This window comes from Sinohyriopsis cumingii, chromosome 17, assembly GCF_028554795.1.
Source record: "Sinohyriopsis cumingii isolate HCF-2022 chromosome 17, ASM2855479v2, whole genome shotgun sequence".
In the NCBI taxonomy this organism is placed as follows: Eukaryota; Metazoa; Mollusca; class Bivalvia; order Unionida; family Unionidae; genus Sinohyriopsis; species Sinohyriopsis cumingii.
Window position 1 is genome coordinate 9,394,497 of NC_142977.1, and position 27,593 is coordinate 9,422,089.

The 27,593-nt window shown below is 37.1% G+C and overlaps 1 protein-coding gene across 4 annotated transcripts in view; it reads left to right on the plus strand.

The window, feature by feature from the left end:
• LOC149777723 (protein lev-9-like) overlaps positions 1-27,593 on the plus strand; it is a 95,860-nt gene that overhangs the window by 19,225 nt on the left and 49,042 nt on the right. For all 4 annotated transcript variants that reach the window (XR_016415448.1, XM_089938770.1, XM_089938772.1 and 1 more), the window contains exons 2-3: positions 104-250; positions 1,022-1,216. Coding sequence is in view for 3 of the 4 variants with exons in the window: in XM_089938770.1 (XP_089794896.1) it covers positions 104-250; positions 1,022-1,216 (342 nt within the window). In the remaining variant the exon portion in view is untranslated. The remainder of the gene's footprint in view (positions 1-103; positions 251-1,021; positions 1,217-27,593) is intronic.

Here is a 27,593-nt window from a genome sequence, read left to right on the forward strand (position 1 = left end):
GGTAACGCAGTCGGATCAGGTTGTCCAGACTGCCAAACACTGTCAGTGAAGCAAGTTTATCAATACGGTTTGGGACTTTATTTATTTATTTCTTTATTTGCAGGTCAACAAATCGAGGAATGTCCGACCAGACAAGCTCACTTGGCAGGAAGAACATGTAGGAAAAGCTGTGAGAAGGACAGCGACTGTGTCAGCTCCAGAAAATCGTGTAAATGTGATGGATTTTGTGGACTCAGCTGCGTGAACGAGAGTAAGCGTGTCATTAGTCTTTCAAACAAAAATCCTTGCCAAGTGCTTTTCCTTGACAGTTATTACACGGCTTTAGATCGCACAGCTTAATAATTGAGTTCCAGTCGAATAAATGGAGTAATCTCCCTAATATAACTGTCAGCTGTGTATACTGATAAACTTCACTCATAGGGTTAATAAAATAGAATTTATACTTCGTGTTTGATGCCAGATTGGGGAATTATGGTTAAATGTTAGAACAAAGATAGGTTATCTGTACGGACACAAGCACCACTACTGGCAAAATTACTCATATTTGCAGACACAAGTACCAATACTAACAAAATACTCATACTGACGGACACAAGTACCAATACTACCAAAATACTCATACTGACGGACACAAGTACCAATACTACCAAAATACTCATACTGACGGACACAAGTACCAATACTACCAAAATACTCATACTTTTGGACACAAGTACCAATACTACCAAAATACTCATACTGACGGACACAAGTACCAATACTACCAAAATACTCATACTTTTGGACACAAGTACCACTACTCTCAAAGTATTCTTATTACTACTTCAATCACCATCTTCAAAAGCCAACGTTTATTACAACATCTAATACTAACATCATCAGTATCATTACACAAATCATCACCACATCTATCATTACCAGGGCCAATACTTACTGCTTTTCACTTACTATTATCACTTTAGATTTTTTTAAAAATAACAACAAAAAAACACCCAATAAATCTTTTTTTCTGTTATCTCAGATCTCAGATGCCCAGACACAAATCATGTCATTCCTAATGGTCGCATGGAGTTTGATCCCAACAACAAGTTCGGATCATTCGCAAAATATTACTGTAACGACGGCTACATTCTCAGAGGGATGCAAGCTCGCGTGTGTCAGGCAGATGGGACTTGGAGTGGCAATGTGCCCGTTTGCATCGTCGATAGAACAATAGGTAAGGTATGAGGCGCCGTAGCGGACAAAAGCTGGTCCAATCAGAACGTTGCCGTTGAAATTTTAATGTCATATGTCCAGAATTCCAATTTCACGTGCTGTATCAAAAATGCTTGTCCTTAAAGTTCCATTTTCTAGGTCGAGATTTTAGATTGTATCTGTTGAATTAAACAGTAGTGGTTGAAAGTTATATTTTCTAATTCGAGGTTCTAGATTGTGTCGTTTGAATTACACGACGATGGTTGAAATTTCAATGTCATACGTTGAGAATTCCTAATTTACGTTTTGGTTCAAAGAGTTTATGTTGAAAGTTCCATTTCATATGCTGAGTATTTAGATTTTATTTGTTAAATTACACAGCGCTGGTTGAAAATTCGATGCCCAACGTCGAGTTTTTAGATTTTATCTTCTGAATTACACCGCGGTTGTTGAAATTTTAATGTCATATGTCGAGAGTTTCAATTTAACATGTTGAATCACATTAATTATGCTGAAACATCCATTTCGTATGTTAAGTTTTTAGATTATATATGTTGAATTACACATCAGCGGTTGGACATTTTATTATGCTTGTCAGAATTGTTATTTGTATATGGTGAAATGATGTATTGGTGTTAAAAATAACATTACACAATGTACACTTTAACAATGTAAAATAACATTGAGTATTAAGATACATCATTCGTGTATTCAATTATGAGGCGCAATTACATTTCATGCATTTACAGTTTGAAAGTTACCATTCACAGGTCGAGAATTACTAGGAATTTCTTCGCTAGACGTCGCTCTCGTAAACCGACCGCGTTATTTTTAAACAAGGAGGCTGTTTCTTGTTGCTGTGAAATTCAACAGATGAAAAATAAATACTCGCCATATGAATTGGAACTTTCATCACAAACAGTTACATACAACGTGTGAATTAGGGATTCTCGACATATGAGATTGAAATTTCAACCACCGTTGTGTAATTCAGAATATACACTGTAAAACGTAGACATAGGAAATAGAACTTTAAACCACCTCTGTATAATTCAACATATAAAATCTAAAAACTCTATCTAGAAAATGGAACTTTAAGGACATGCAATTGATCAAACGCGTGATATAAGATTTCTCGACATACGATCTCGAAATTTGAACTGCAACTTTCTAATTGGACCAGCTTTGTCCATTACGGCGCATCACAGTAAGGCATCTGGATAAAATGCAAGACGAAACCATTCTCACAATAACATGTATCTGACGAAACCGTTCTCACAATAACATGTATCTATTATAACTCGCATATAACTTTGAACAGTAAACGCATAGATCTCCCTTCGTATAATGCGCCGGTAGAACATGTTCTTTATTTACATCAAGGTCTTAACACAAAAACTGAACTGACGCACTAACTGGAAAAAAAATATTTTGTTTAACTTTTCTCAAAGCAAGGATAGACTCTTGGCAACTGCATCATTATTTACACGGTGTTTCTTTATCCTTATAACAATACATGCTGAATACCCATACTACTGAGAGAAAACGATTTATACATATTTTCTCTAATACAGCCAGACTATTGAGTGGCTTCGTGTGATCATCGCCATGTGAGAAACCCTCGCTAAGCGACATTTTTAACTCATTCAATAGGTCTGGCTGAATGAGTATAAAGATTGTTTTTGTGGAGTTTTTGGTTTGTTTTAGACTGGGTTCAATTTTATGGTATGTTTCATTACTATATGATAGGGACTTAGTTATTTTGTAGCCTGTTTTGTGAGTACGGGATACGGTCTATGTTATTTTGTGATCTGTTTCGTGCCTGCTGCATTATTACTACTTAATAGATTTTTTTTTTTTTTTTTAAATATAAAATCCCACCCAATTCTCAGTTTGTCCTGTCAACTTAGATCTCAGATGCCCAGACAAAAATCAGGTAATTCCAAATGGTAGCAAGGAGTTTGATCCCAAAAACAATTTCGGATCCTTCGCAAAATATGACTGCAGGGTTATTATGTCGTCCGTTTAGTGAGTACAGGATAGGACCTATGTTCTTGTGTGGTCCGTTTAGTGAGTACGGGATAGGACCGATATTATTATGTGGTCCGTTTTGTGAATACAGGACAAAGCCTATGTTCTTGTGTGGTCCGTTTAGTGAGTACAGGACAAGGCCTATGTTATTGTCTGGTCCGTTTAGTGAATACGGGAAAGGGCCTATGTCCTTGTGTGGTCCAGCTTGTGAGTACAGCATAGAGTCTATGCTGTTTTGGGGTCCCTTTAGTGAGTACAGGGTGGGGTCGGTGTTATTTTGTGGTCCCTTCAGTGAGTACAAAATAGAGTCTATATTATTTTGTGGTCCCTTTAGTGAGTACAAGATAGAGTCTATGTTATTGTGTGGTCCCTTTAGTGTGTACAAAATAGAGTCTATGTTATTTTGTGGTCCCTTTAGTGAGTACAAGATAGAGTCTATGTTATTGTGTGGTCCCTTTAGTGAGTACATGGTAGGGTCGGTGTTATTTTGTGGTCCCTTTCGTGAGTACAGGATAGTGTCTATGTTATTGTGTGGTCCCTTTAGTGAGTACATGGTGGGGTCGGTGTTATTTTGTGGTCCTTTTAGTGAGTACAGGATAGATTCTATGTTATTGTGTGGTCCCTTTTGTGAGTACAGCAGACCGTCTATATTTTTTACCGTTTTGTGGGTACAGGATAGGGTATATGCTATCTTTTGGTCCGTTTTGTAAGTCCCGGATATTGGTACTGGGTCTATGGTGTCTTGTGGTCCGTTTCGTGAGTACAAGATAGGGTCTTTACTGTGTTGTGGTCCGTTTCGTGACTACAAGATAGAGTCTATGCTCTTTTGTGGTCCGTTTTGTGAGTACAAGATACGGTCTATGTCTTTTTAGTGGTCCGTTTCGTGAGTACAAGATAGGGTATATGGTGTTTTGTGGTCCGTTTCGTGAGTACAAGATAGAGTCTATGTTTTTTAGTGGTCCGTTTCGTGAGTACAAGTAAGGGTCTATGGTGTTTTTTGGTCCGTTTTGTGAGTACAAGATAGGATCTATGTTAGTGGTCCGTTTCGTGAGTACAAGATAGGGTCTATGGTGTTTTGTGGTCCGTTTCGTGAGTACAGGTTAGGGTCTATGGTGTTTTGTGGTCCGTTTCGTGAGTACAAGATAGGGTCTATGGTGTTTTGTGGTCCGTTTCGTGAGTACAAGATAGGGTCTATGGTGTTTTGTGGTCCGTTTCGTGACTACAAGATAGAGTCTATGCTGTTTTGTGGTCCGTTTTGTGAGTACAAGATAGGATCTATGTTAGTGGTCCGTTTCGTGAGTACAAGATAGGGTCTATGGTGTTTTGTGGTCCGTTTCGTGAGTACAGGTTAGGGTCTATGGTGTTTTGTGGTCCGTTTCGTGAGTCCAGGTTAGGGTCTATGGTGTTTTGTGGTCCGTTTCGTGAGTACAAGATAGGGTCTATGCTGTTTTGTGGTCCGTTTCGTGAGTACAAGATAGTGTCTATGCTGTTTTGTGGTCCGTTTCTTGAGTACAAGATAGGGTCTATGGTGTTTTGTGGTCCGTTTCGTGAGTACCGGTTAGGGTCTAGTGTGTTTTGTGGTCCGTTTCGTGAGTACAGGTTAGGGTCTAGTGTGTTTTGTGGTCCGTTTCGTGAGTACAGGATAGGGTCTATGCTGTTTTGTGGTCTGTTTCGTAAGTACAGGTTAGGGTCTAAGGTGTTTCGTGGTCCGTTTCGTGAGTACAAGATAGGGTCTATGGTGTTTTGTGGTCCGTTTCGTGAGTACAAGATAGGGTCTATGCTGTTTGTTTTACATTACAAGATGAACTAACTGCAGTGACTATGACCACCCGACACATATAATGTTGTTATATTTCAGAAATGTCATTTTTGGCGTCGGTATCTGACAAAGCTGATCACCAACCATACCATTCATTATACTTGTGTTGATTTTGACGGTTTTGAACGTGTTTTATAATAAAAATCCATTACATTCTTTGTAAAAACTTCAATAGCGAGATGTATATTATCGCTTAAAAGCTACGCTACTTTATTATTCCAAGTAAGGTAAAATGTTTTCCACTAATTCGTAAGTCGATGTGCAAAATATTCGGACGGTGAACCAAGCTAAAAATTTTAGTTTTTACATTCTTTACAGCCTTGATATAAAAGGAAAATGTGTCTGGCATTTCTTTGACAGCGTCACACCTACCTGCAGGCTTTTCAGTTAATGCAATTTCATCATTAGATAGTGACTCCCACATGCACGGATTCTACACTTACGTTTTAAACAAGCCAGTTTCTCTTCGGCTTTTAACACCGTGGCACAAATGATGTTGACCTTCAATGAACGGTATCACCACTGCAGCTGACTTTTCTGTTTGTGTGTGTGGCTGATTTTATCATTAATTGTTTATTTACTGTTTCTACGAGCAACTAGCGCCCTCTCTATTAGCAGCAGTACGTCGCTTTAAGTTATGTCTTTTTCAAAAGTTGTCCGTGTCGCACTTTGTAACACGTTAAGGACAAAGAATCCACTTCTTCTGGAATCCACACATGTACTTTATGACTAGACGGAATATTGGGTACCACAGTAGTTCCCTTGCTAAAAGATCAGGCTGGTATCAAGAGAAAATGCAATTTTGTGACCTGATCTAAGTGACATGTTTCTGATATGTCGGGACTAAAACTTTTGATCCATTGAGTATGTAGATGAAACAACACCCTCAATTACATCATGACTTAATTAAGGAGCGCGTCACGTGACAAAATCAGGCCCATAGTGCAAGGCAAAGGTCAAAAAGGAAAAGCTTTAACTTCAGATGCAAGTTACTGACATTTCTCTTGTGAAAGTAATTATGTACTTATATCAATATTTGCTGACATCTTTACCTTGTTGTTGTTGTTGAGTTTAATTATAGTGGCGTGCGCACAATTGTGCATGTGCCACTTTTTTCTGACTGCACCGCAGCCTGCTAGTTGTTCCTGGGGAAGGGGATGGTGCCACCTCCCCCAGGCTTTTATGGATTCAAGGAACCCTGATAGTTTGGCCTCAATCTGTGGGTCCATAAAGGTCCCTATAGTTGAATGGTTGGCTGTCATTAGTGGGAAGGAGAGCTCGGGAACGGTCCTGCTTGCTGTACATCGCTAGTTTCTTGTTGCATTTCCCTGGTGTTTCTTGAAATTTTTTTTTTTTTTCTTCAAAATGTTCTGAAAGGAAGGGGGATGTTCTATGCTGTTTATAGAGGTTCTTAGTAGAGATCATGTACGAAGAGAGATTTTCAAGGTTATTATGGTATTACTAGTCGAGGTGTTTACGGTGTGTTTCCTACGTTATGTTATTTATAAGTTTTTAGATATTACCTCTTTAAGTTATTTATTAATTAATGTTTTTAGAGATTGAATGTTATTTATACTTTATTTAGCAAGAGACCGGAGTCCTAGCCGATTACACGGTTCGTTAAGGACATCTAAGACCGGAATCCTAGCTGATTACTCGGTTACTCGATTTTGCGGTTTCCTTAGTTTTTGATAGGTGCTTCGTATGTGAATTATTTATTAATACTTTTATAAAATTGAAAAATATGTTATGGGTTTTTATGTGGTGGCTTCTAAATTTATTTAGCTAGTTACTAAATACTACACATTAAATACTAAATATGACAATACTAGAAGTGTCATCTTTACCTTGGTGAGAAAATATATTAATAAAACTGCTCAGTCTTGAAAATACCGGTGTTCTGAGGCAATCTTATTTAATAAGGAGAATGTATTAGTGTTTTGCATAGTGAATTGCCATTGTGCTTGACTCATATCCGTGATCGAGGGTAGAGTTTGGGTTTATCTTACTTTTGCCATGTTTTTGTAAGATATTCACTAAAAATTGAGCTCAAGTCCTAACATTGTTTACGATTTCGGCATATTTTGGAAGCGAATTTTGTTGACAAAATTTAGGAATTTTCCGTTAGTTTTCAGAAAATACTATTGCGTCATAGGTCAAGTAGAGATGTACGTAAAGACGTTTTGTAAACAAAGTATTTATTCCGATCTTAATATCAGTCTGTGTAATCATTTTTAGCTGTGGTTAGATATAAGTTGAGAAGAATCATTTATTTAAATTGTTCATGGGAATTACAATGTGCTCAAAGTGGACATTACTTTGGAATTATTGAGGACTCATTCAGAGACATAATGGATTGTATCATTATGGTGCATCAGCACAGTCTAGACTACTGGTACATAAATACATTAAAGACTAGTTGTGCATCATCATATTCAAGACTATTGGAAAACAACTCAGTAAAGGCTATTGGGATTCATTCGCAACATTCTGTACTTTTGGACTTGTGATAGGACATTGAGGGTTATATGAAATTTAATTGACAATACTAGAAGTGGCATTTGAATTTTCACTTTGTATTCTAAGGAAATAAAAATGGTCTGTTGAATTCTCCCCAAATTTTTATTTTGTTTGTGACCAAAGAGTCGTAACAATCGGAACATAATATTTTCATGGTTTGTTCACTTTTTATTGTTATTTAGTGTATGACCAGATAGTCGTATCAATTGCAACTTAATATGTTCATGGTTTTATCCCATTTACCAAGTTCACATGTTATTTATTAAAATCGTAAGTAGTGTAGTGGAGAAGTGTACTGGGTTGAGCACAAAGAGGGCAAGGATGAGTAACTCCAGCAACTCACTCATCCCAAACTTCAGCAACTCACTCATCCCAAACTCCAGCAACTCACTCATCCTAATAAACGGTGATTGGACATATGTTTTCCTGAACACTGCATATACTGTTAATTCTTACCCTCTAGGGCCAGAAAATAAAACAATTCATTCATACACTGTCACTTCCCAAGCTGTATAGTTTCCTGCAATGAACCATTCGCTGTTAAGCACTTTATGATAGAGTGTTAGGCCTCCAACCTACGCGCGATCAGTATTACAATGTGCATGACATGAAGGAACATTTTTGATACAATAAACGTATCTTGCTTTCTTAAAACTCCTCAAAGAAGTTTTAAAAAATTCTAAGATATAACTTTAATGGTGTCACCTCGAGCATTTTTGTGTAATGTATATACCGTCCTTTATAGTCAATATATTTTCATCTAGATCAGTGCTGTCCAACCTTTTTGACACCATGGGTCACTGAAAAATGTTTTTCTTGAAGCAGAGGGCCGCAGCAGAAAACTGAAAAGCAACGACTACAGTATATAGCTTCTCGAGCTCTGGCGGTCCATTTAAATCAGCCACCTCGCCACGGGTTGGACAGCACTGATCTAAATCTTCATTAACATACAGCATTTGCATTCCCCGTTGATCGGGAATTTCTATGCATGACCCTTAGCAGCAGGTACGGCGGACCCTATGACCGCGTTTCGATATTTATCTTGTAAAATCACTGCTTCTACGCTAATTTGTCCGCTATTGTGCTGCGCTACTGTGTCTTTATATTTCTATAGACTGTTTGTTTATGGAACTCGATACAGTCATTCCGTCAGTTAGCCCTCCCTGCCGCTGTGTGTGTGTGTGTGAGTAAATCCTCCGATCGTGAGTGAAATCAAACCCTTGTACAGCGAGCAAAACGATGTGGTCCCTTATCTGCGGCCCCGACAGTGAATGCAAGCATAAGTAAAAGTATCCCGCACTGAGTGCGTCCATTGGCTTACCGACCGTGAGAACCAGTTAGTTAAGTGCAGTCGCCCTCGTTTGTAATTGTTTACGTGTGTCAAGGAAGGGGCGATGTAGTGTGGTTCATGTAGTGAGTGAGCGGAGGATAAAACAAAATGTGAATTGCTGTCTCAACCAAATATTTTATCGAGATGCGATAATTCGATCTGGAGTCATGAAATTTAGCGTGACAAATCCATGTGGGGCCGCCTGAGCGTGTTAGAAAAAGTGTTCAAATTTGTTTATATCCATGTCACAGGAGCACCAGGTCCGATGAATATTTTTCAGCGTGTGTGTATCAACCCCATACCGCCAGAAGATTGCAATTATCTCTGATAACTTGACGTATTTGAGTATATCGTTGAGTAACATTATAATTGCGGTGTTTTTATGTCTGCCTCGAGAAAATATCCGAGCTGGATTTGTTGGTTTGTCTAACATTACGACGTCGTACACTACGAGATTGTTGATATCGCCGACCGACGGAGTCTCATCGATGTAAGTAATAAAGTTAATAATATCACCCCCGGCTGATTTATCGGCTACAACCTCCTTCGCATTATCAGTAAAATCATCTAGTACACTGTAGCATCGTTGGTCATCCACTGATGGCGCCACTAAATATAACTTATCCCACTTAAGCCATCTCAGTATAATATTTTCCGACCCAGATGGTCCTATAATAATTGCTCGAATAGACTTTGGCAATGCTGGATGGTGTTGGACGGATTCTTTTTCTCGTGTCGCTGAGAAGTCATTGAGATCCATATTAATAACAACTATAACTAATACTATGAATTTATATTGTGTACGATGCAAGGGATTTATTCGACTCAATGAGCGAGATCATCCTAAACCAGGAGATTCGCCAGTGAACGAAATTTATCAAGCTTGTCATGTTCATGATGTCGCGTATAAAAGTCCAGATTTACAGCAACGACATATCGCAGACATGAAGTTGATACACACGCTAAAGTCAGTAAGAAAAATCTGCGATAATCACTAGCTATTTGGCTGGTAATATCTGCGATGAAAGACAAATTAGTGTTATGGGCTGGGTAATTAATCGGCCGATAATTATCATAATAATGGAGTAAATTTATTACAGCCCAAAGGGATACTGGAGGGGTAGGGCGACTATTAGTAAACTTGCTGCCGCTGCAGGTGTTAAACATGATGCAGCTGTAGATTGGTTAGGACGACAGGGCAATATGCCAAATTTATATACTACTAAACAAATTCAATATGGGCATTTTGATGTCAGTACCCCTCATGAAGTTCATCAGGCCGATATTTTGTTTTTACCCCGTGACACTATTAAACGTCAATCACTCACATCTGCGTTTAAACCAATTTATCAACGAGGGCCCTTGCAATGGCCACAGTAGTAGTATATGGGGTCACCTTAGCGTCAATGGACTATAACGTTAAAATATGGGTTTGCACTTTGGCGTCAATGGGACTTTAACATGGGAATGTCACCTGGATGTCAATGGGAATTGAACATTGGGTGACGTCATGAGGTTTATAGGGTCAAAACATTTTATAGGGATTTTAATGTATTTGTAAGGACATAGAGTAGATAGGGACAAACGTACAAATACACATTTAAACACAGAGAAAAGACGACAGAAATGTTCTAAAGAAAACTTCACAGAGAGAATAGAGGCTCAAAAAAGAAAAGTCTATTGTATGGGTTCAAAACATTTATTCAAGTATATACATGGGCTCTCTGGCCTGTGATTTGGTCTAAGCACTATCCATTTAATACATAAGCATTTCTACATCAAACAAACCTATTTACTAGTTATTTAGTTCTTGGCTCTAGTAAACCTGTTTACATTTAATATTTATTTATAAGAAAAAGCTAACACAAAACAAGTAACATGCAATCAAATAAGACAAAGTTCATGTTTCTCTCTCTATTCGTCTCACACGTTGTTAAAAATCTGGTCAGCTAGCACTTGTGTCCCAGCGTAGATGTTTCCCATCACTTAATCCGTTTCATTCGTAAATCGGCTGTTATATCCATCGTGCTAGGTACACTTATCAGTAAGCAGATCAAGTGCAGTCGTCGTCAGAGGTACAACGTATACCATATGAATGGTTGCTTTTCATTCGGTGATGCCAAATTTTCCTCTCATCGACTGCACGTCTTCAATAGCCCTCAAAAGTTTGGAAGAAGTTATTTCTGTAGGTGTGCTAAATCCGAGACATACAGGTGAGTTCAAACTGTCGTGATACATAGATAGGCTCAAACGACCTCGATCTTTGACTTGGCAATGACATTTGAGTTCCTTTAACAGTGAGTCAAGTAGGTCCGTAATGAAACCTGCTACTTCCTCGGCTGAAATGTCAGACGCGAAGTCTCTAAATTTCACCGTTTAGGTGTAAGTTGTCGTTCTAAATTTTCTTGAGGTCGCTGTCGGAGTCATTTGGATGCTAAAATACTCCTGTAGGTCTACTGAATCCTTTCCCTTCTTGGACGCACTTTGCTGTGACGGTATGGTAGTGAAAGAGGTCAGTGATGTTTGTTCCTTCTCTTTTTTCATCTGCGTAGAGTGATTCATCTTTCTCGTTGCTTGTCCTCGCAATGAAGTGTCGTTCTTGGAAGTCGTCCCTTTTTATACTGGGTGATATCAGTATGTCCATAAGGTAAAGTTTTGTGGTCTGGAAGTTTCACTGGTTGCACGTAGTTTGTCATGGCGTTAGTACATAAATAACTAAGATGTGTTACTGCATTGGTGATGTGATAGTGAGGCAAATAATCACACCCGAGTTTCTCGTTGGACTTGAGTCTTACGCTCTATACTTGCTGTTTGAAGGGATTCATTTTTTCTCGATTGGTCTAATTAGTGACAATGAACTGTTGGTCTTGGACGTTGTCCTTTTTTATATGCTGACCAATATTGATGTGACCGTACGGCAAAGTAAAGTGGTTGGGAAGTCGCACTCGCTTCTGGTACACAGCAGCAGGGAAGTTCTACAGACCCCCTGGCACAGACTAAATTAACCCTCCTACCAAACATTTCTCCGTAGAAACCTCAGATTTCAAAAATAAAGCCTCCTACGCAAAATAATCCGCAAAATTTCAACCCAAGATGCAATTTCAGGCATAAAAAAAAGGCAGCTTTTTTGGGGGGGGGGTATTGTAAAATTTGTTTGTGCCATAATTGAATTATGGTGGGCTGCGGATACTAATTTTATTTCACATTAAAACAATATCATTGAAAATAAGATGAGTAAAAAAACTAGCACAGTTGGAGAGCCTCATTCGGCTAGATTAGTGCGAGAAGAACTAGCGGCAGTAAGGAAACTTATTCCGACAAAACAATTATTTAAGAAAAAAGTTCGTGAGTACGACGACGAGCAACATCATATTGGTGAAGTATCGTCAAAGTGGTTGAGTCCAAGCACAAGCACAAATACTAGAGTTACAAAGAAAAACACAAGAACAATTGCAGCAGGAACAAGAGCACCCCGAAGAAGGAAGAATAAAATTCTCAAATACTGATAAATTTACCGATGAGGTTATCACAAGAATAAGGGAAATGAATCCGGATGAAGTTATAAAATTTGCTGTGGAAAATTATGATAAAAATAGACGGAAAAAATTAATGAAACCTCATCAAGCCGAGAATGTGTCTCGCGTACAGTGGATAAAATGGATATACTATATACACAAAGATGTCAAAAAAGTCAACAAAGATGATCCTGAATATATCAATTTTATTGATTCGATAGTCAATTACAAACCACGAGAATTTTCAGAGTCGCGTTTGTTCCCATCTTCGCTTGAAGAAATCAAACCCGCAGAAAGCAAGGAAGTTCAAGAATTAGCTGAAGAAATCAAACCCGCAGAAATACCATCTGATTTTGTAGATGTACCTGCGAATTTGCTTTTGAGATTCCAATCTATCAATAAACTCGATGATAAAGAGACAAGATTGCATGTTGCTGCAAATTATAACCCATTAAATAAACTTATATATCTGCAAGAAAACTTGCATAAAATTGTTGATGCTAATCCAGAAATCTGGCCTGCGGTAATTTATTTTGGTAGTTTAAGGAAGAAAATATATTTGAAAGATGACGGATTTAAAAATTTTATGGAGAAAGTTGAAGAATATAAAAAAGAACAGAAATTAAGAAAAGAAAAACCAATATCAGGAAAAGGATATGGAAGCGGATATACTGTTTGTCCCGACAGTGTTGTTAACGACGTATCTCGTCTTGAAGTATTAATCGGAGGAAAGCGAGCCGGAAATAACTCTCACGAAATAATCAACGAAGCATCAGATATTTGTCAGCGATTATTTCGCGGTGGTGTAATTGATTCCCACATTTATAAAGAACTTGTTGATGAGCTTATCGATTAAAACAACATAATTGAAATAATATGATTATTCACAAAAATCAACGCAGACCAACACTGGTTCGCGTAGTAAACTCTAGATTGCCAGTATATAAATATGTTCACGGCAACGGATTAGGCGATATCGTTGGAAGTCTCGTTACTCGAGTAATACCTAAAATTGGACCAATAGTAAAACAATTAGGATTGAAAGCGATAGGAAAGATTGGTGAGACCGCTGTTTCTGGTATTGGCAATTTAGCTAGTAAAGGATTCAACGCTGTCAAAGATAAAATATTAAATTTAATACGTAAAAAAAGACCGGTCAGATTACCTATCACTAGAGAGATGCCGCCAGAAATTAGCAAAACCATAAATGAAGCAGCAAATAAAAAAATAAATGATCTGGCGCAGGAAGTTGCTAAGACGAATCTAGCTCATGAGATTGCAAACACAAATCTGGCGCATGAAATTGCAAATACAAATCTGGCGCATGAAATTGCAAATACAAATCTTGGAAATACAAGTTTCATTTCAGGGGATGGTCTTCGTTTTAGACGATATCATTAGTAATAATGTTTTCACAAATGTCAAATGAAGCGTTTAACATGGACGAGCCAGTAGGTAGAGACACATCAATGCGAGATCTTCAGTATTTCTCGTACGAGGTAGTTGAACCAAATACACCTAACCGCAAGGAAATTCAAGTTCACGATACAACAAGATATTTTCTTCCGTCTGAGGCGTATATCGAGGTTGTTGGGATACTTAATAAAACCGATAATACCAACTACGATGCAAATTTTAACGTTGGATTTGTCAATAACGGTATCATGGCATTATTCAAGAGTGCCACTTACATGATTGATGGAAGAGAGATTGAATCAATCACTGAAAATGTTGATGTAGCAACAACGATTATAGGCCTAGCAAGATACTCGGATGATTTCACCAGATCGGCTGGTCCTAGTATGATGTTTGCTAAGGATAATTCTAATTCACCGATATTCAAACCGTTTGTTGTTAGACGACCGAATAATAACGCCGGCAATGCTGCTGTTGATGTTGAAAATATGATAATTAATCAAACTGAAGATTATAATCTTGGATTTGCCACGCGAAAGAAAATGTTAGTTGGAGCCGAGAATAATTTCTCCTGTGCAATTCCGTTGTCTCATATTTTTGGATTTTGCCGGCATTTCAGGAGAGTTATTTATGGAGCAAAGCATACAATTTCCTTTATTCGAGATGCCGCGGGTAATGATAGAGCCATTTGGCGAGAAGCGGGTGATGCTGGTAAGGTAACATTAACTAAAATTACTTTGTGGATGCCAGCAATAACACCATCAATTCGCGAGGAAGAAAAATTATTATCATTCATGAATCAAGGAGGAAAATCCATCATGTCCTGGCTAACAACAACAACCGACTCCTCCGATGTTAATATGAATGGAATATACACTTGGCGAATTGCGTCACAGCAAGGTGTTTCAGCGCCCAGGCATATCTTCATTGTTCTTCAAAATGCAAATAGATACGATCAAACTCACAGTCACATGATATTTGATCGATTTGAGGCAACAAATGTTTCGCTGAGAATAAACGGTCAACAAGAGCCAACCGAGGAAATAGCTATCAATTTTGCTCAATATTCTACGGCACGCGCGTATCATCGATTATTAAGTTATATGGGTCGTGATCAAAATATTGATACCGGATTGCAAATATCACAGTTAGATTTTAATACTCTCTATCCCATCTATTATTTTTCCCTGGAACATCTTGATTTGGTAAAGCAGTCGGTTGTCGATATTCATTTCAAAGCCAGAATTAACACTGGAGGACCGGCAAGAGCCATCGCGGTTATTCTTAGTGATAGAACAATGATCCTAGAAGGCATCAGTGGTAGAATGAGAGTCATCGACGCGCCCGTAGAAAATATGTGATAAATTCTAAATTTAGATAAAGTGATTATTAATATGCCATACGAACACGTCAGCGTAACACTGACCCCGGGTCAGATAAAAAAACTTCAAGCAGCAACAAAGGCGCGAAGAGGTTTAAAATTAATCTTGAAAAATAATCAGATTCACGGTGGACCTAACAAACTATCACTGACACGAGGTCAACACGGACGATTTACCAAAGCCAGATCAGCGAATTCTGGTATTCATGTAACTCTCTCCATTGGCGCAGTGAAAGATATGATCAAGGTAGGTGGCTTCCTTCCTTTTCTATTACCGTTATTAGCTCCGTTGATAAGCGGCGCGTTATCAGCAACGGCTGGATTTGGAGTTAAAAAATTATTAGACAAAGTTACCGGAGGAAGATACGGTAAAAAAAAATACCATCGCGGATCCGGCCTGAGACTAGGACGACCTCCAATGTACTGATCCGGCCTAAGATCATCGCGCCATCATCGAATTTAGATTTAATCAATGAAGCAAAGAAAAAGAAAATAAGATTTTTCAGAGGAGTATTCATGCGAGATCAATTACCGGACAAACCAAACTCTACTGAGACAGGAATAATTAACCTTGATAAAAATTCCGGCCCTGGCACTCACTGGGTTGCGTACGCGATTAATCCTCGCGAAATCATTTACTTTGATTCGTATGGACTAGCACCACCAAACGAATTTTTCAAGTATATCTCTTCGTTGAAACTTCCAGTTTGGTATTCAACACTTCCAACACAAACATCAACCGATCCGCCAATATGCGGTCCGGAATCAATTAACGTTCTTGATGCAATTTCAAAATCATCCCGCCCTTATCACAAAATTTTATTTGAATATACCGTAGATAAATATCATGGTTGACATTTATGGTAGATCTCTCTTTAGAAAGAAAGAAGAAACAGATGAAGAAAAAAAAATCGATACATCAAATTTTGCAACCAAGAAAGACATTAACAATCTTCTATCGTTGGCAGAGATAAATCCTGGTGAAATTGCTGTTTTTCAAAATACCGAAGGTCGATTACAAACTAGCAATGTCAAAGTAACTGATATGATTAGCCGAGATGAATATAACGAACGCATCAAGCAATTTACTCAATTATCAGATTCAGTAACAAAATCTATCACTGACGTTACTAATATTATCGCAAGTTTACCATCAAAGGCAAATATCGCAGATGTAGAAAAATCTGATAAAGAACTATCAGCGACATTATTGTTAAAGTTGGATAAGGCAGTCTACAATGAAGATCAGGAAAAACTTACAAAGCAACTAACTAAACTAACTAACGATCTTAAAAAACTCGATGAAACCTTAAAACAACTTAGCAAGAAAGTTGATGATAATATAAAGAAAACAACTGATACTTCATTCGTCGCAGATCAATTAACAAAGAAAAAAGTTGATCAGGAATTGCACGATGACCTCATTGATAAAGTAGGAAAGATCAACGAAGATATTACTAATATTATCGCTGACGTTTCTGAAATAAAAACCACAATGGATAAGAAAGGCGATAAAGTGTTATACGACGATCTTAGCAAGACGACAAAGAAAATCAACGACGATATTGCAAAAATCAATAAACACATCGAATCGTTACGTGGAAGTGATGATTACGATGATCTTGTTGAAAAAACAAAATCCATCAACGATGATATTGCCAAGATAAACAAAGATATCGAAGCGGTGCGTTCACTAACATTCCAAAAAGCTGATAAAACATCACACGACGATCTTAGTGATAAAACAAAGAAAATTAGTGCTGATATTGAAACGATGCGTGTGTTAATGAATCAGAAGGACGAGAAAACAAAATTTATCAATGATGATATTGATCAAATCAGCAAAGATATTGAAACATTCCGTGGATTAGTGCACCAAAAAGTTGATAAATCATCACATGATGATCTTGGTGAAAAACTAACAAGAACAACCAGGGACGTTACTAACATTCTTGCCGATGTCACAAAGATAAATACTGCAATAAGTGAAAAGGTTGATAAATCATCACACGACGAGAAAACAAAATCCATTAATGATAATATCAATCAAATCAACAAGGACATTGAAACTGTTCGTGGATTAGCGAATCAAAAAGTTGATAAATCATCACACGACGAGAAAACAAAATCCATCAGTGATGATATTGAAGTAGTTCGTGGATTAACGCAGCAGAAAGTCGATAAATTATTATATGATGAGAAAACAAAATCCATTAGCGATGACATTACTAAGATTAGTAAGAACATTGAAGCAGTTCGTGGATTAACACAACAGAAAGTCGATAAATCAGCACACGACAATCTTGGTGAAAAACTAACAAGAACAACCAGGGACGTTACTAACATTCTTGCTGATATTAACGCAGTTCGTGGATTAGCGAATCAAAAAGTTGATAAATCATCACACGACGAGAAAACAAAGAAGATTGATGAGGATATTAACGCAGTTCGTGAATTAGCAAATCAAAAAGTTGATAAATCATTGCACGACGAGAAAACAAAGAAGATTGATGAGGACATTGAAGTAGTTCGTGGATTAGCAAATCAAAAAGTTGATAAATCATTATACGACGAAAAAACAAAGAAAATCGGCGAGGATATTACTAAGATTAGCAAAGACATTGAAGTAGTTCGTGGATTAGCAAATCAAAAAATTGATAAAACATCACACGACGAAAAAACAAAGAAGATTGATGAGGATATTAACGCGATGCGTCAAATCGCAAATCAAAAAGTTGATAAATCATTACACGACGAAAAAACAAAGAAAATCAGTGATGATATTATTAAGGTTAGTAAGGACATTGAAGCAGTTCGTGGATTAACACAGCAGAAAGTCGATAAATCATCACATAATGATCTTGGTGAAAAACTAACAAGAACAACCAGGGATGTTACTAACATTCTCGCCGATGTTACAAAGATAAATACCACAATGGTTCAGAAAGTTGATAAAACATCACACGACGAGAAAACAAAATCCATCAACGATGATATTAACGCGGTTCGTGAATTAGCTAATCAAAAAGTTGATAAATCATCACACGACGAGAAAACAAAGAAAATCGTTGAAGATATCGCCAAAATCAATAAGGAAGTTGAAACGGTTCGTGTATTAGCAAATCAAAAAGTTGATAAAACATCACATGACGAGAAAACAAAGAAAATCGACGAAGATATTACTAAAATCAATAAGGAAGTTGAAACAGTTCGTGGATTAGCAAATCAAAAAGTTGATAAATCATCACATGATAATCTTCTAAAAAGAACGAAGAAAATCGGCGATGATGTTACTGGTATTCTCGCAGATGTTACCAAGATAAATACCGTAATGGAAAAAAAAGTTGATAAAACATCACATAATTTTCTTGACGAGAAAACAAAGAAAATCAACGAAGATATTATCAAAATTAATGAAGAAATTTCCGTGATACGTCAAATCATTAATGGAAAGGTCGATAAAACATCACACGACGATCTTGACGAGAGAGTAAAATCTATCAACGAAGAAATTGCTAAGGTAAATACAGCAATAAATGAAAAAGTTGATACGACATTATACGATAAAGAAATTCTAGGTATCAACACAAAACTATCATCGTTGAATATTCCTGAACTATTAAAGTTGAATATTCCTGAACTGGCGTGTATCACGATACCTAATGAAGTGGTAACAAATAATTTACCCTGTCGTGTGTCGTTTGTGGTTCACGCAGAGTACCGTTATTGGTATCCTCTTAATGATGAATTTATATTCACTCCGCAAATTAGTGGTATATATCGAATACATATCATTACTGAGTCAATAACATTTGTCATATCGACCGATGATTATAAAATAATGAATATTTTTGGATTTTTAGTTATTTCCATGAAAAAAAATATCGGTAAAACTTTCAAACTAACACCACCAGATAGAACCATCACGGAACCAACTCGTTATTTCATAATTTTCGAGTATTTATCTCCCGAGATTTTGACTTGGGAGGGTTTTGATGAGAAGAATATAAAATGATTAACCCAGCTCAATTGGTTAGATAAATAATTAATAATGACCGCATCGGATTATCGATATAATCTTGCGCGATCATGGCAAGATTCGCTAAAAAAACAAATAGACGAGTATCAAATAAAAATAAAGAAATACCAGCGCAGATTAGTTACTATTGATGTTGTTGTTTATACTGCATCAGCTATAATCGCAGGTGCTGGAATAGTTTTATCCGTAGTAACAACAATCGCGCCGATCGTAGCAACGATAATAATTTCATCAACAACAACGATAGCTGGCGTTCTCAATATTATTGCAAGAAAAATATCTTCGTGCACAAGTGAGAAACTATTATCGTACAAAAACAAACTAACTAAGATCAATGACGCATATTCGAAGTTATCATCGCTGATTTCCGAAAGTCTCAACGATGGAGTTATATCCGATATAGAATTTTATTCGATGATCAGCATCTACTCGGAGATTGAACAAATGAATAATAATAATGTCCGAGTTAGTCCAGATAGTGACAAACACAACACCGCCGACAACAACGTTAATATCACTAAGCTCAACTAATCCAGAATTTAGTATTAGTTTTCCAACTCCAATTGTTGCAAAGGAAATGGCACTAATACAGTTACGAGTTTATAATAGCTGGCCTAATATCAGATCAAAATCATTCGGCAATTTATTATCAAACAATTCTCTTGTTATCGCTAATAAGAAAAAAGCCGATGGAACTCCTGATTGGTTCACCGTCAGCATACCAACTGGCAGTTATGAGATAGAGCAGATTGATAAAGAATTCAACACTAGAATATCGAATATTACTGGCGATGCTAATCCAGGAATAAAAATATCAGCACATGAACCAACGTTATCATCAATCATTGAAATATCGTCGCCGTATATGGTAGATATTTACCATTCGTCAATCAGAACGGTACTAGGCTGGCCTGAGATAAATCCGGCAAAACCAAAAAAACCAGCGATGATTATTCCCGGCTGGCACGAGGATGAATTAGATCCGCCTGAACCAAAAAAATCAGATTTTATCACCGATGAAGGATATTACAAAACAACAATCAAACACAAAGATCTTGTCGAAGATGCCATCATTCTCATGAATAATCACAAAGCCAATTCTCTGTTTTTTGCTTTCACCGTCCAAGATAAGTTATTCTCATGGCTGCCTCTTCCACTAATGTCTCCTCCTGCTGGAGTTGTCAATTTTTTTCAAAATAGAAAGATAAAACCAATAGATGGTATCTTGGTAAAAAAAACCATCGATGATTTTAACCAGGAACATAAATTACAGTTAATTTTACTAAAAAAGACTTTTCACGATTGTATCTCAGAAGAATCAGAATCGTGCAATAAACTTATCATCGAACAAATTAAAACTCTTAATCAACTCGCGATTGATGTTGAATATTATCATAGTATGTTCATTCGGGCCATAATCGATGATATATCAGTTGCTGATTATAACAGTTCTCGGTTGATCAGGAATTCTGGAGAAAAAAAGAAATTTATGTTATTATTTGGATTAACCGAGAAAACACTACCGAATTATAAAATACCCGATTACAACGTTGATGAAATGAGAAAATCCGTCACCGATGTCATTGATGATTTATTTCCGAAATTGCATGACGCGTGGCTGGTTAACAAAGCAAAAATAAGATCGATTCTTCAGCATGATAATAACGAAGTTGGTCAAGGGCGTCATATTTCTCCTGGGATAGTTAATATAACCGAAGTGATTGCTGTTTATCTTCATGCTGATGTTGTGGAAGGTAGCTACAATGTTGATCCTGCAATATCAAGAGCGGAGCAGGGATTTGTATTATACACATTCTCTCCTAACGTCTCTCCTGGTTACTTGATAATAAAGGAGCCGGTTAATCCGTTTTACCTACGCTGTCATAATCGATTATTATCAAGAATAAATTTCAAACTAACAAATCAAGATGGAAATTTACTTGATATTCGCAGAGAAACGTTAAGTATCAGCTTGTTGGTGAGATCGTAATCGAAAGTTTTTGATTTTTAAATCTGTATCCCAGGGAAAAACAAACGAAAAAAATAAATAAAACCCAGAAGAATTTTTCAAAATTAATCTTTTTTTTTATTTTGTAAATTTATGCCGTCTTAGGAATCAGAGATTCTCTTGCTTTATTCTCATCAACAAGTTTTTTCAGTTGTCTGACACGAGAACTTGTGATTTTCCTTGATTCATATGCGTCGGATAAAATTAATCTAGCTTTTTCTACTAGCGTTGATAATTTAACAAAATCCTCGATGTGATCATCGCTGACTGTCGCAAGTGATTGATACATCGCGATTTGGATCTTCTTTATTAATTTATATTCTGACGGCAGGGTATATTTATATTCGAGTCTCCCTAGAATAATTGTTTCGAATTCTGATCTGATTTTATTCACATCAAGGTCCGATGGGAGATCTATTTTTCTTTTCAAACTATTAATCTCTCCCATAATATCGTTTATTATTTCTTCGTCCATTATACTAATTTTGTAGTATTTAATTATTCTTCATCATCATCAAATATTATTGGAACATAGAAGAATCTGATCCACTCACCGAGATTGTAGGAAAATGTTCTGTGGTTTATTCCCTCCGCTACTCGCCATATCGATACTGGAGTAATTTCATAAAATTTCGCAGCAGCATATATCGACTCAAATGCAATTTCTTCATTTGTTTCTTGATTTACCGACTTAACTGACTTGGCATCTTTCGGATGTTTTCCAGTGTTACCCGAGGAACAATTTTCACTCTGAGTCACAGCTCGAAGATTAGTTAATTCATTATTAAGTTTATTTCCATCGATATGATCTATAACCAAATTGTCTCTGATGAGTCCATGGAAACATTCGAACACAAATCTGTGAACGAAGTAATTTGTTTTTCTTCGTCTATTATTTTTGCTGATTGTGAATTTGAGATAACCATTCATATTAATATTACCAACAAGATTTTTTGTTCTGATGTGTCTGACATTTCCATCGGCAGATGCTTCATAATCATCAATGGTAGGATGTGATCTATATTCGCTCATAGGAATCGTTGATTTCATTTCCATATATAATATTTTATACTTCTAAATCATAATTTGCTTTGAAACGATTAATATAATCTTCTTCACAAGAAATTACTGAGGAAGATTTCTTTTCATAATATCTCCGTAGCTCACGATATTTCTTTCCACCACAAGAAAAACATAATCGAGTCTTTCCTCGAATGCCAACTTGGCAAACCAAACATCGTTGTGGTCCTTTGTTGCCTCGTCGAACTTCGTATATATGAGCGCCGCAATATTCACCTCTGCAAGATTTATCACATGATTTTGTTGATCCGACTATTATCCAAGCGCATTGCTTCATTATTATAATTAGATATTTGTCTAAAATATAATAATGGATTTATTTGATCTTGATGAGGCAGAATATATCATTCCTGAAGTTGATCGTGCGAAGAAAGAATTTTTCGATGATGGAGCAATTCATGTTTGGTCAACTTGGAAAACTAACTTCATTGATGCTACGATGAATCTGGAGCGAGCGAAAAAGATAATCGAACACATAAAATCTGAACACAAAGAAGAACGATTTATTTTCGGAATAAAATTTATTGCACAAATGCCGGACGATACTTGGATTATTCGCGACAAACGAGATCCAGTGCGCGGCAGTAAGAAAAACGTCGTTCTTGATAAAAATTCAAAACCAGGATTGTTATTGGGAATTGATGGTCCTTATTACGCTAGAGCTTATCCTTCTAGTGCTGTAGTGTATGGAATTTATCGGCTGAATAATAATCCTGACGCGAAAAATTTACCTGCGATGAAAGAATCTCCGATGATAAATTGCGTGGCTGAGCGAGTTATCGAGCATATGAAAAACGCTCGTCGTGGATCTGGTCTGACTCAATTGAGATTGGATAAAATTAATTCATGGGCAAAGACAGTTGCTGATGGCGCATCGATTGATGATGTTGCTGCGCTGAGCAAGAAACTTAAATTTCCTATTACGGTTAAAACGCTATCGGGTGAAATATTATATTCTTCACCATATAGTTCTCGAGGAACACCAATCGAAATCGTTGATCATAATTCACATGCGTGGTCGCAGTCAGTGATGATATTCCCGAAGGATCGTGTTGTTAAATTCTATCCCGCGGAATTTTCCACGGATGGCGCTGATGCAATGTTCCGATATATCAAATTATTAGCCGCATCTGATCCAATATCGGTTTGGTTATTCTCAAGCGAAGAAAGATATGATCAATTTATCTTGCCACGCGGAGATATTTACCGTGATGAAATATTACATGAATCGATGAAAAATATCGCGGAGAAATATTCGTCAAATCCAGATCAGTTGCTGACAAATTGTTTTACTGTTCCATCTGTTGCCGCTCACGCCGCGAGAGAAAGAAATTCGTGGAAACCTACAAGGAATGAGTTTCTTAATGATATTCAACTTAGCTGTATCGAATATGGTCACGGAGGATTGTGGAATACCAAATATAATTTCGAAGATATGATTTCCGTTGATATGAGCGCGTGCTATCCTGGAAGTTTCCTTGGATATGGCGATTGTGCGGATTACTTTGCTAAATTCGGCCATCCTACCAACGAGATGACAAGAGTGGCAATTAACGGACCGTTGCCTGATTTTGTTATGACAGGATTCGCTAATGTTACTTCATTCGAACTTGCTGAAAATTTGCATAAAATTTGCTATATTTGGTTTGGTCGGCATTTATCTCAACGAAGATGGGTTCCCATAGTGCTGTTGAGATATATGTTGGATTCGTCGATGTTGATATCGCTGACAATAAATGAAGCGATTATATCGTATAGAAAGCAGACCGAGGTGTGGTTGCCAACGGATTGTGAAAACGCGAAAGATATCGGAAGAAAAATAATTGGTAAATTTACTCAAGGAGGATCAGTTGATCATAAACACAGACACGCTAGGTTATTTATCAATGATGCTGAAATGGATTTTATTATTGCCGATACAGTATCGCGTGGAATATTTTGCAATAGAGAAAATATTATTATTGATGGAGAAAAATTAGGAACCGTGATAACTTATCTTGATGGAGAGTCAGCGCAGTATACTCATTTAAGATCATCGATGCTCGCTTATGTGAGTATTAATTTACTGTCGATGATAAATAAATTTGCCGATATCGCGGTAAGAGTTGCAACGGATTCATTTTATATCGATAAGAAATATCAGTGTAGGTTGGAAAATTTAATCACTAATGATTCATGGGGAACTTGGAGAATAAAGAATGAGGATATTCTAGATTATTGTGAAGACGCTGATGTAGAAGATTGCGATAAGTTTCATAAAGACCAATGCGATGAAGTATCAGCAGCATCATCTGCGTTTGATCCGATTTCACGAAACAAATTCGTTTACCTAAATGGTCCTGGCGGTAGTGGTAAAACCACACGAGCGATAAACTTATTTTCAAACTCTGATATGATAGTGTTAACTCCAACTCACAGGTTAGCAAGAGAAATAAAGCAGCGTGGCGTTAGTTCTTGCACGTATCACAGTTATTTCAAGTATAGTGGTGGATTATGGGATCCGGCTCGAATGGGAAACAAATATATCAACAAGATTATAGTATTTGATGAAATTTGCACAGTAAATTTAGTTATACTAAAATCATTCCTAAGTTGGTTGGAAGAAAAAAATACTGCAGTGATAATGTGCGGAGATCATGGTCAACCTGATCCTATTGATGGTGAATCTCCTCATAGATGGCTCAGAAACTTTGTGGATTATTATGAAGAGATTGATGCCGATTATAGATCTAATGATAATTTACTAACTGAGTTTAAAAAAATGATTCGATTGCAACCTAATAAGTTTCAATGTGATGTGATGAGAAAAATAATTGACGAGACTTCGATGGATAATTTTCTATCCTTGTGGCGTCCAGATCATTTGATTGTGGCTAGCAGAAAAATTGTTCGTGATAATATTCAGGAAATATTATTCAAACTTCATTATGAGAAATTTCCAACGTTGCCGGTACCATTATGCTATAGGCCCGCTGATACTAGAAAACAAAATATTAATGTTACTTTGCCGTGCGGAGAAGAAAAAATAATGGTTTTGAACGATATTATTTTCGTTGATATTAATCTTGTCAATGATGCGATAAACGCAGAAAGATCGCCGTGGAAACTTGGATACGCAGCAACGATTCACTCGTCACAGGGATTAACAGTAGATGGCCAAGTTTGGATTGTCGATGATAGAATTTCCTGGTCAAATTTAGTTTATCTAGCCGTGTCTCGAGTAAGAAAATTATCTCAGTTGGGTAGAATTAAATTTCACATTAACGAAGATGGCGGTAATTGAGTATCCTTTGGAATTACTTGTAGTTCTTCTTTGGTAAATCCGCGTTGTGGCGCTAGTGAATCTAGAAAATAAATTGCTGGTCTTCCTGATGATCTTGTTACTGCCGATATTTTATGTGTTGTAACACTCCAGTTTGGATCGGTTGCTCTTTTTCTGCCACCCTCGGCTTCTCCTTCTTTATATAAATATCTAACCGTGACACTACCTAACACCGGCGAAATTATTGAACTTCGCTTTAGTGGTATATTTGTTTTTGTAATTGCAATTGCGGGTTTCATTGATATTGTTCGTGTTACTTCGTTATTTAGTGCGTTAATCACGTGAGGTAATCTTGTTACCCAATCGTGAGATCGTTTATCTTGGATAAATTCGCGCGCGTACTGATATCCGAATAATCGTTCTGCAAGAGTTTTATTGAATCTCTCAACGATAGCTTGATTGTGATGAACACCTACAATACCGCGACGGATTTTAACATTATTCTTTTTCATCAGTGAAGTAACCGCGCCAAGAAATTCTCGACCTGGATCAACCTGGAGAAGCTTCGGCCATGTTAATGGAGATCGTGAATAAATTTCGCTAAACGCCTTAGCAATATCTGTTGCTGTTTTATTCGATAACGGTTCCGCTTCTTTGTACCTACTTGCAATATCAACAACCGTCAGAACATATTTGTATATAACTCCGTCAACGGTATCGTAAGGAAGAAACATTAAGTCGGCTTGATGAACTTCATTAGGGACGCTGACAGAGAAACTCGCATATGGTATTTTCTTAGGCGGAGGAAGATAAATTTGCCAAACAGCTTGCTTTGATAACCATGATGCAGCGGTGGAGTGTTTTACTTTTGCGGCCTTGGCAAGTTTGGCAATTGCTGATTTTCCTTTCCAAAATCCTCGCGGAGAATAATATATTTGCTCCATTATAATTTACCAGCACCGAGAACTAATTTACCTTTCATTGCTCCTTTTATCAACCAAGTTGCCAATTTTTCTTTGAATTTTTTATTAGGTACTGCGTCTATTGCGTGAATTAGCTTCACATCAGCGAGATGTCGTTGTTCTAAATCTCCACTGCGATATGCGAGATCGTGATAGTAGCATGCGTTATCAATAGCATTTACTGGTTCTTCACCAGGATTTGGTTGATTATTATTATTAAGTCTTATATCTAGTCTTGTACCAGGTCCGCAGTAATTGTATCCTGGCAAATGTTTCTCTCCGGGATATTTTGCCCAAGGCAATCCTGGCAGATTTTTCATGGAGGCGGCAATGTCTCCTCCGGTTCTTCTATCTTTTTTTTAACGAATCTATATTTGATTGTACCACAAACCGCACATTCGCCTTTGATTGCATTCCTGTTGTTGCGTGTAACGACTTCGATTGGATTTATCGTAGCAGTTCGAGTGCGACACTTAACACAATATGAATCCATAATATTCTAATAACATGAATGTAATTGATTTTTCAGCCACGAAAAAACGCGAGCAAGTAAAACACGTCGATGCATTACCAAATTCGATAAGAATGATAATCATTGGCCCGTCGGGATCTGGAAAAACGCAGTTATTACTAAATTTGATAATGAGATGGCTAAAATGGGATAAATTATATTTAGTTGCGCCGTCCGTAGATGATCAGCGATGTTATAAAGTACTAAAGGAATTTAGCGATAATACTGAGGATGGCACAATAGAATTTATAACGGATATCAATGAATCTCCATCAGTAGAAAATTTAGACGGCGATACTAATAATCTTGTTGTTTTCGATGATGTGATGCTGGATAAGCAAACTAATCCGGCTAGGATATTCTCGCGTGGCCGACACAAGAACACCGATGTGATTTACGTGACGCAGCGATATACGCAAATTCCGAAGGTTATTAGAGATAATTGTAATATTTTATCAGTTTTCAATGGCGTTGATACTCACACGCTGAGGAATATTCATCAAACTTGGTGTAATGGCGATATGG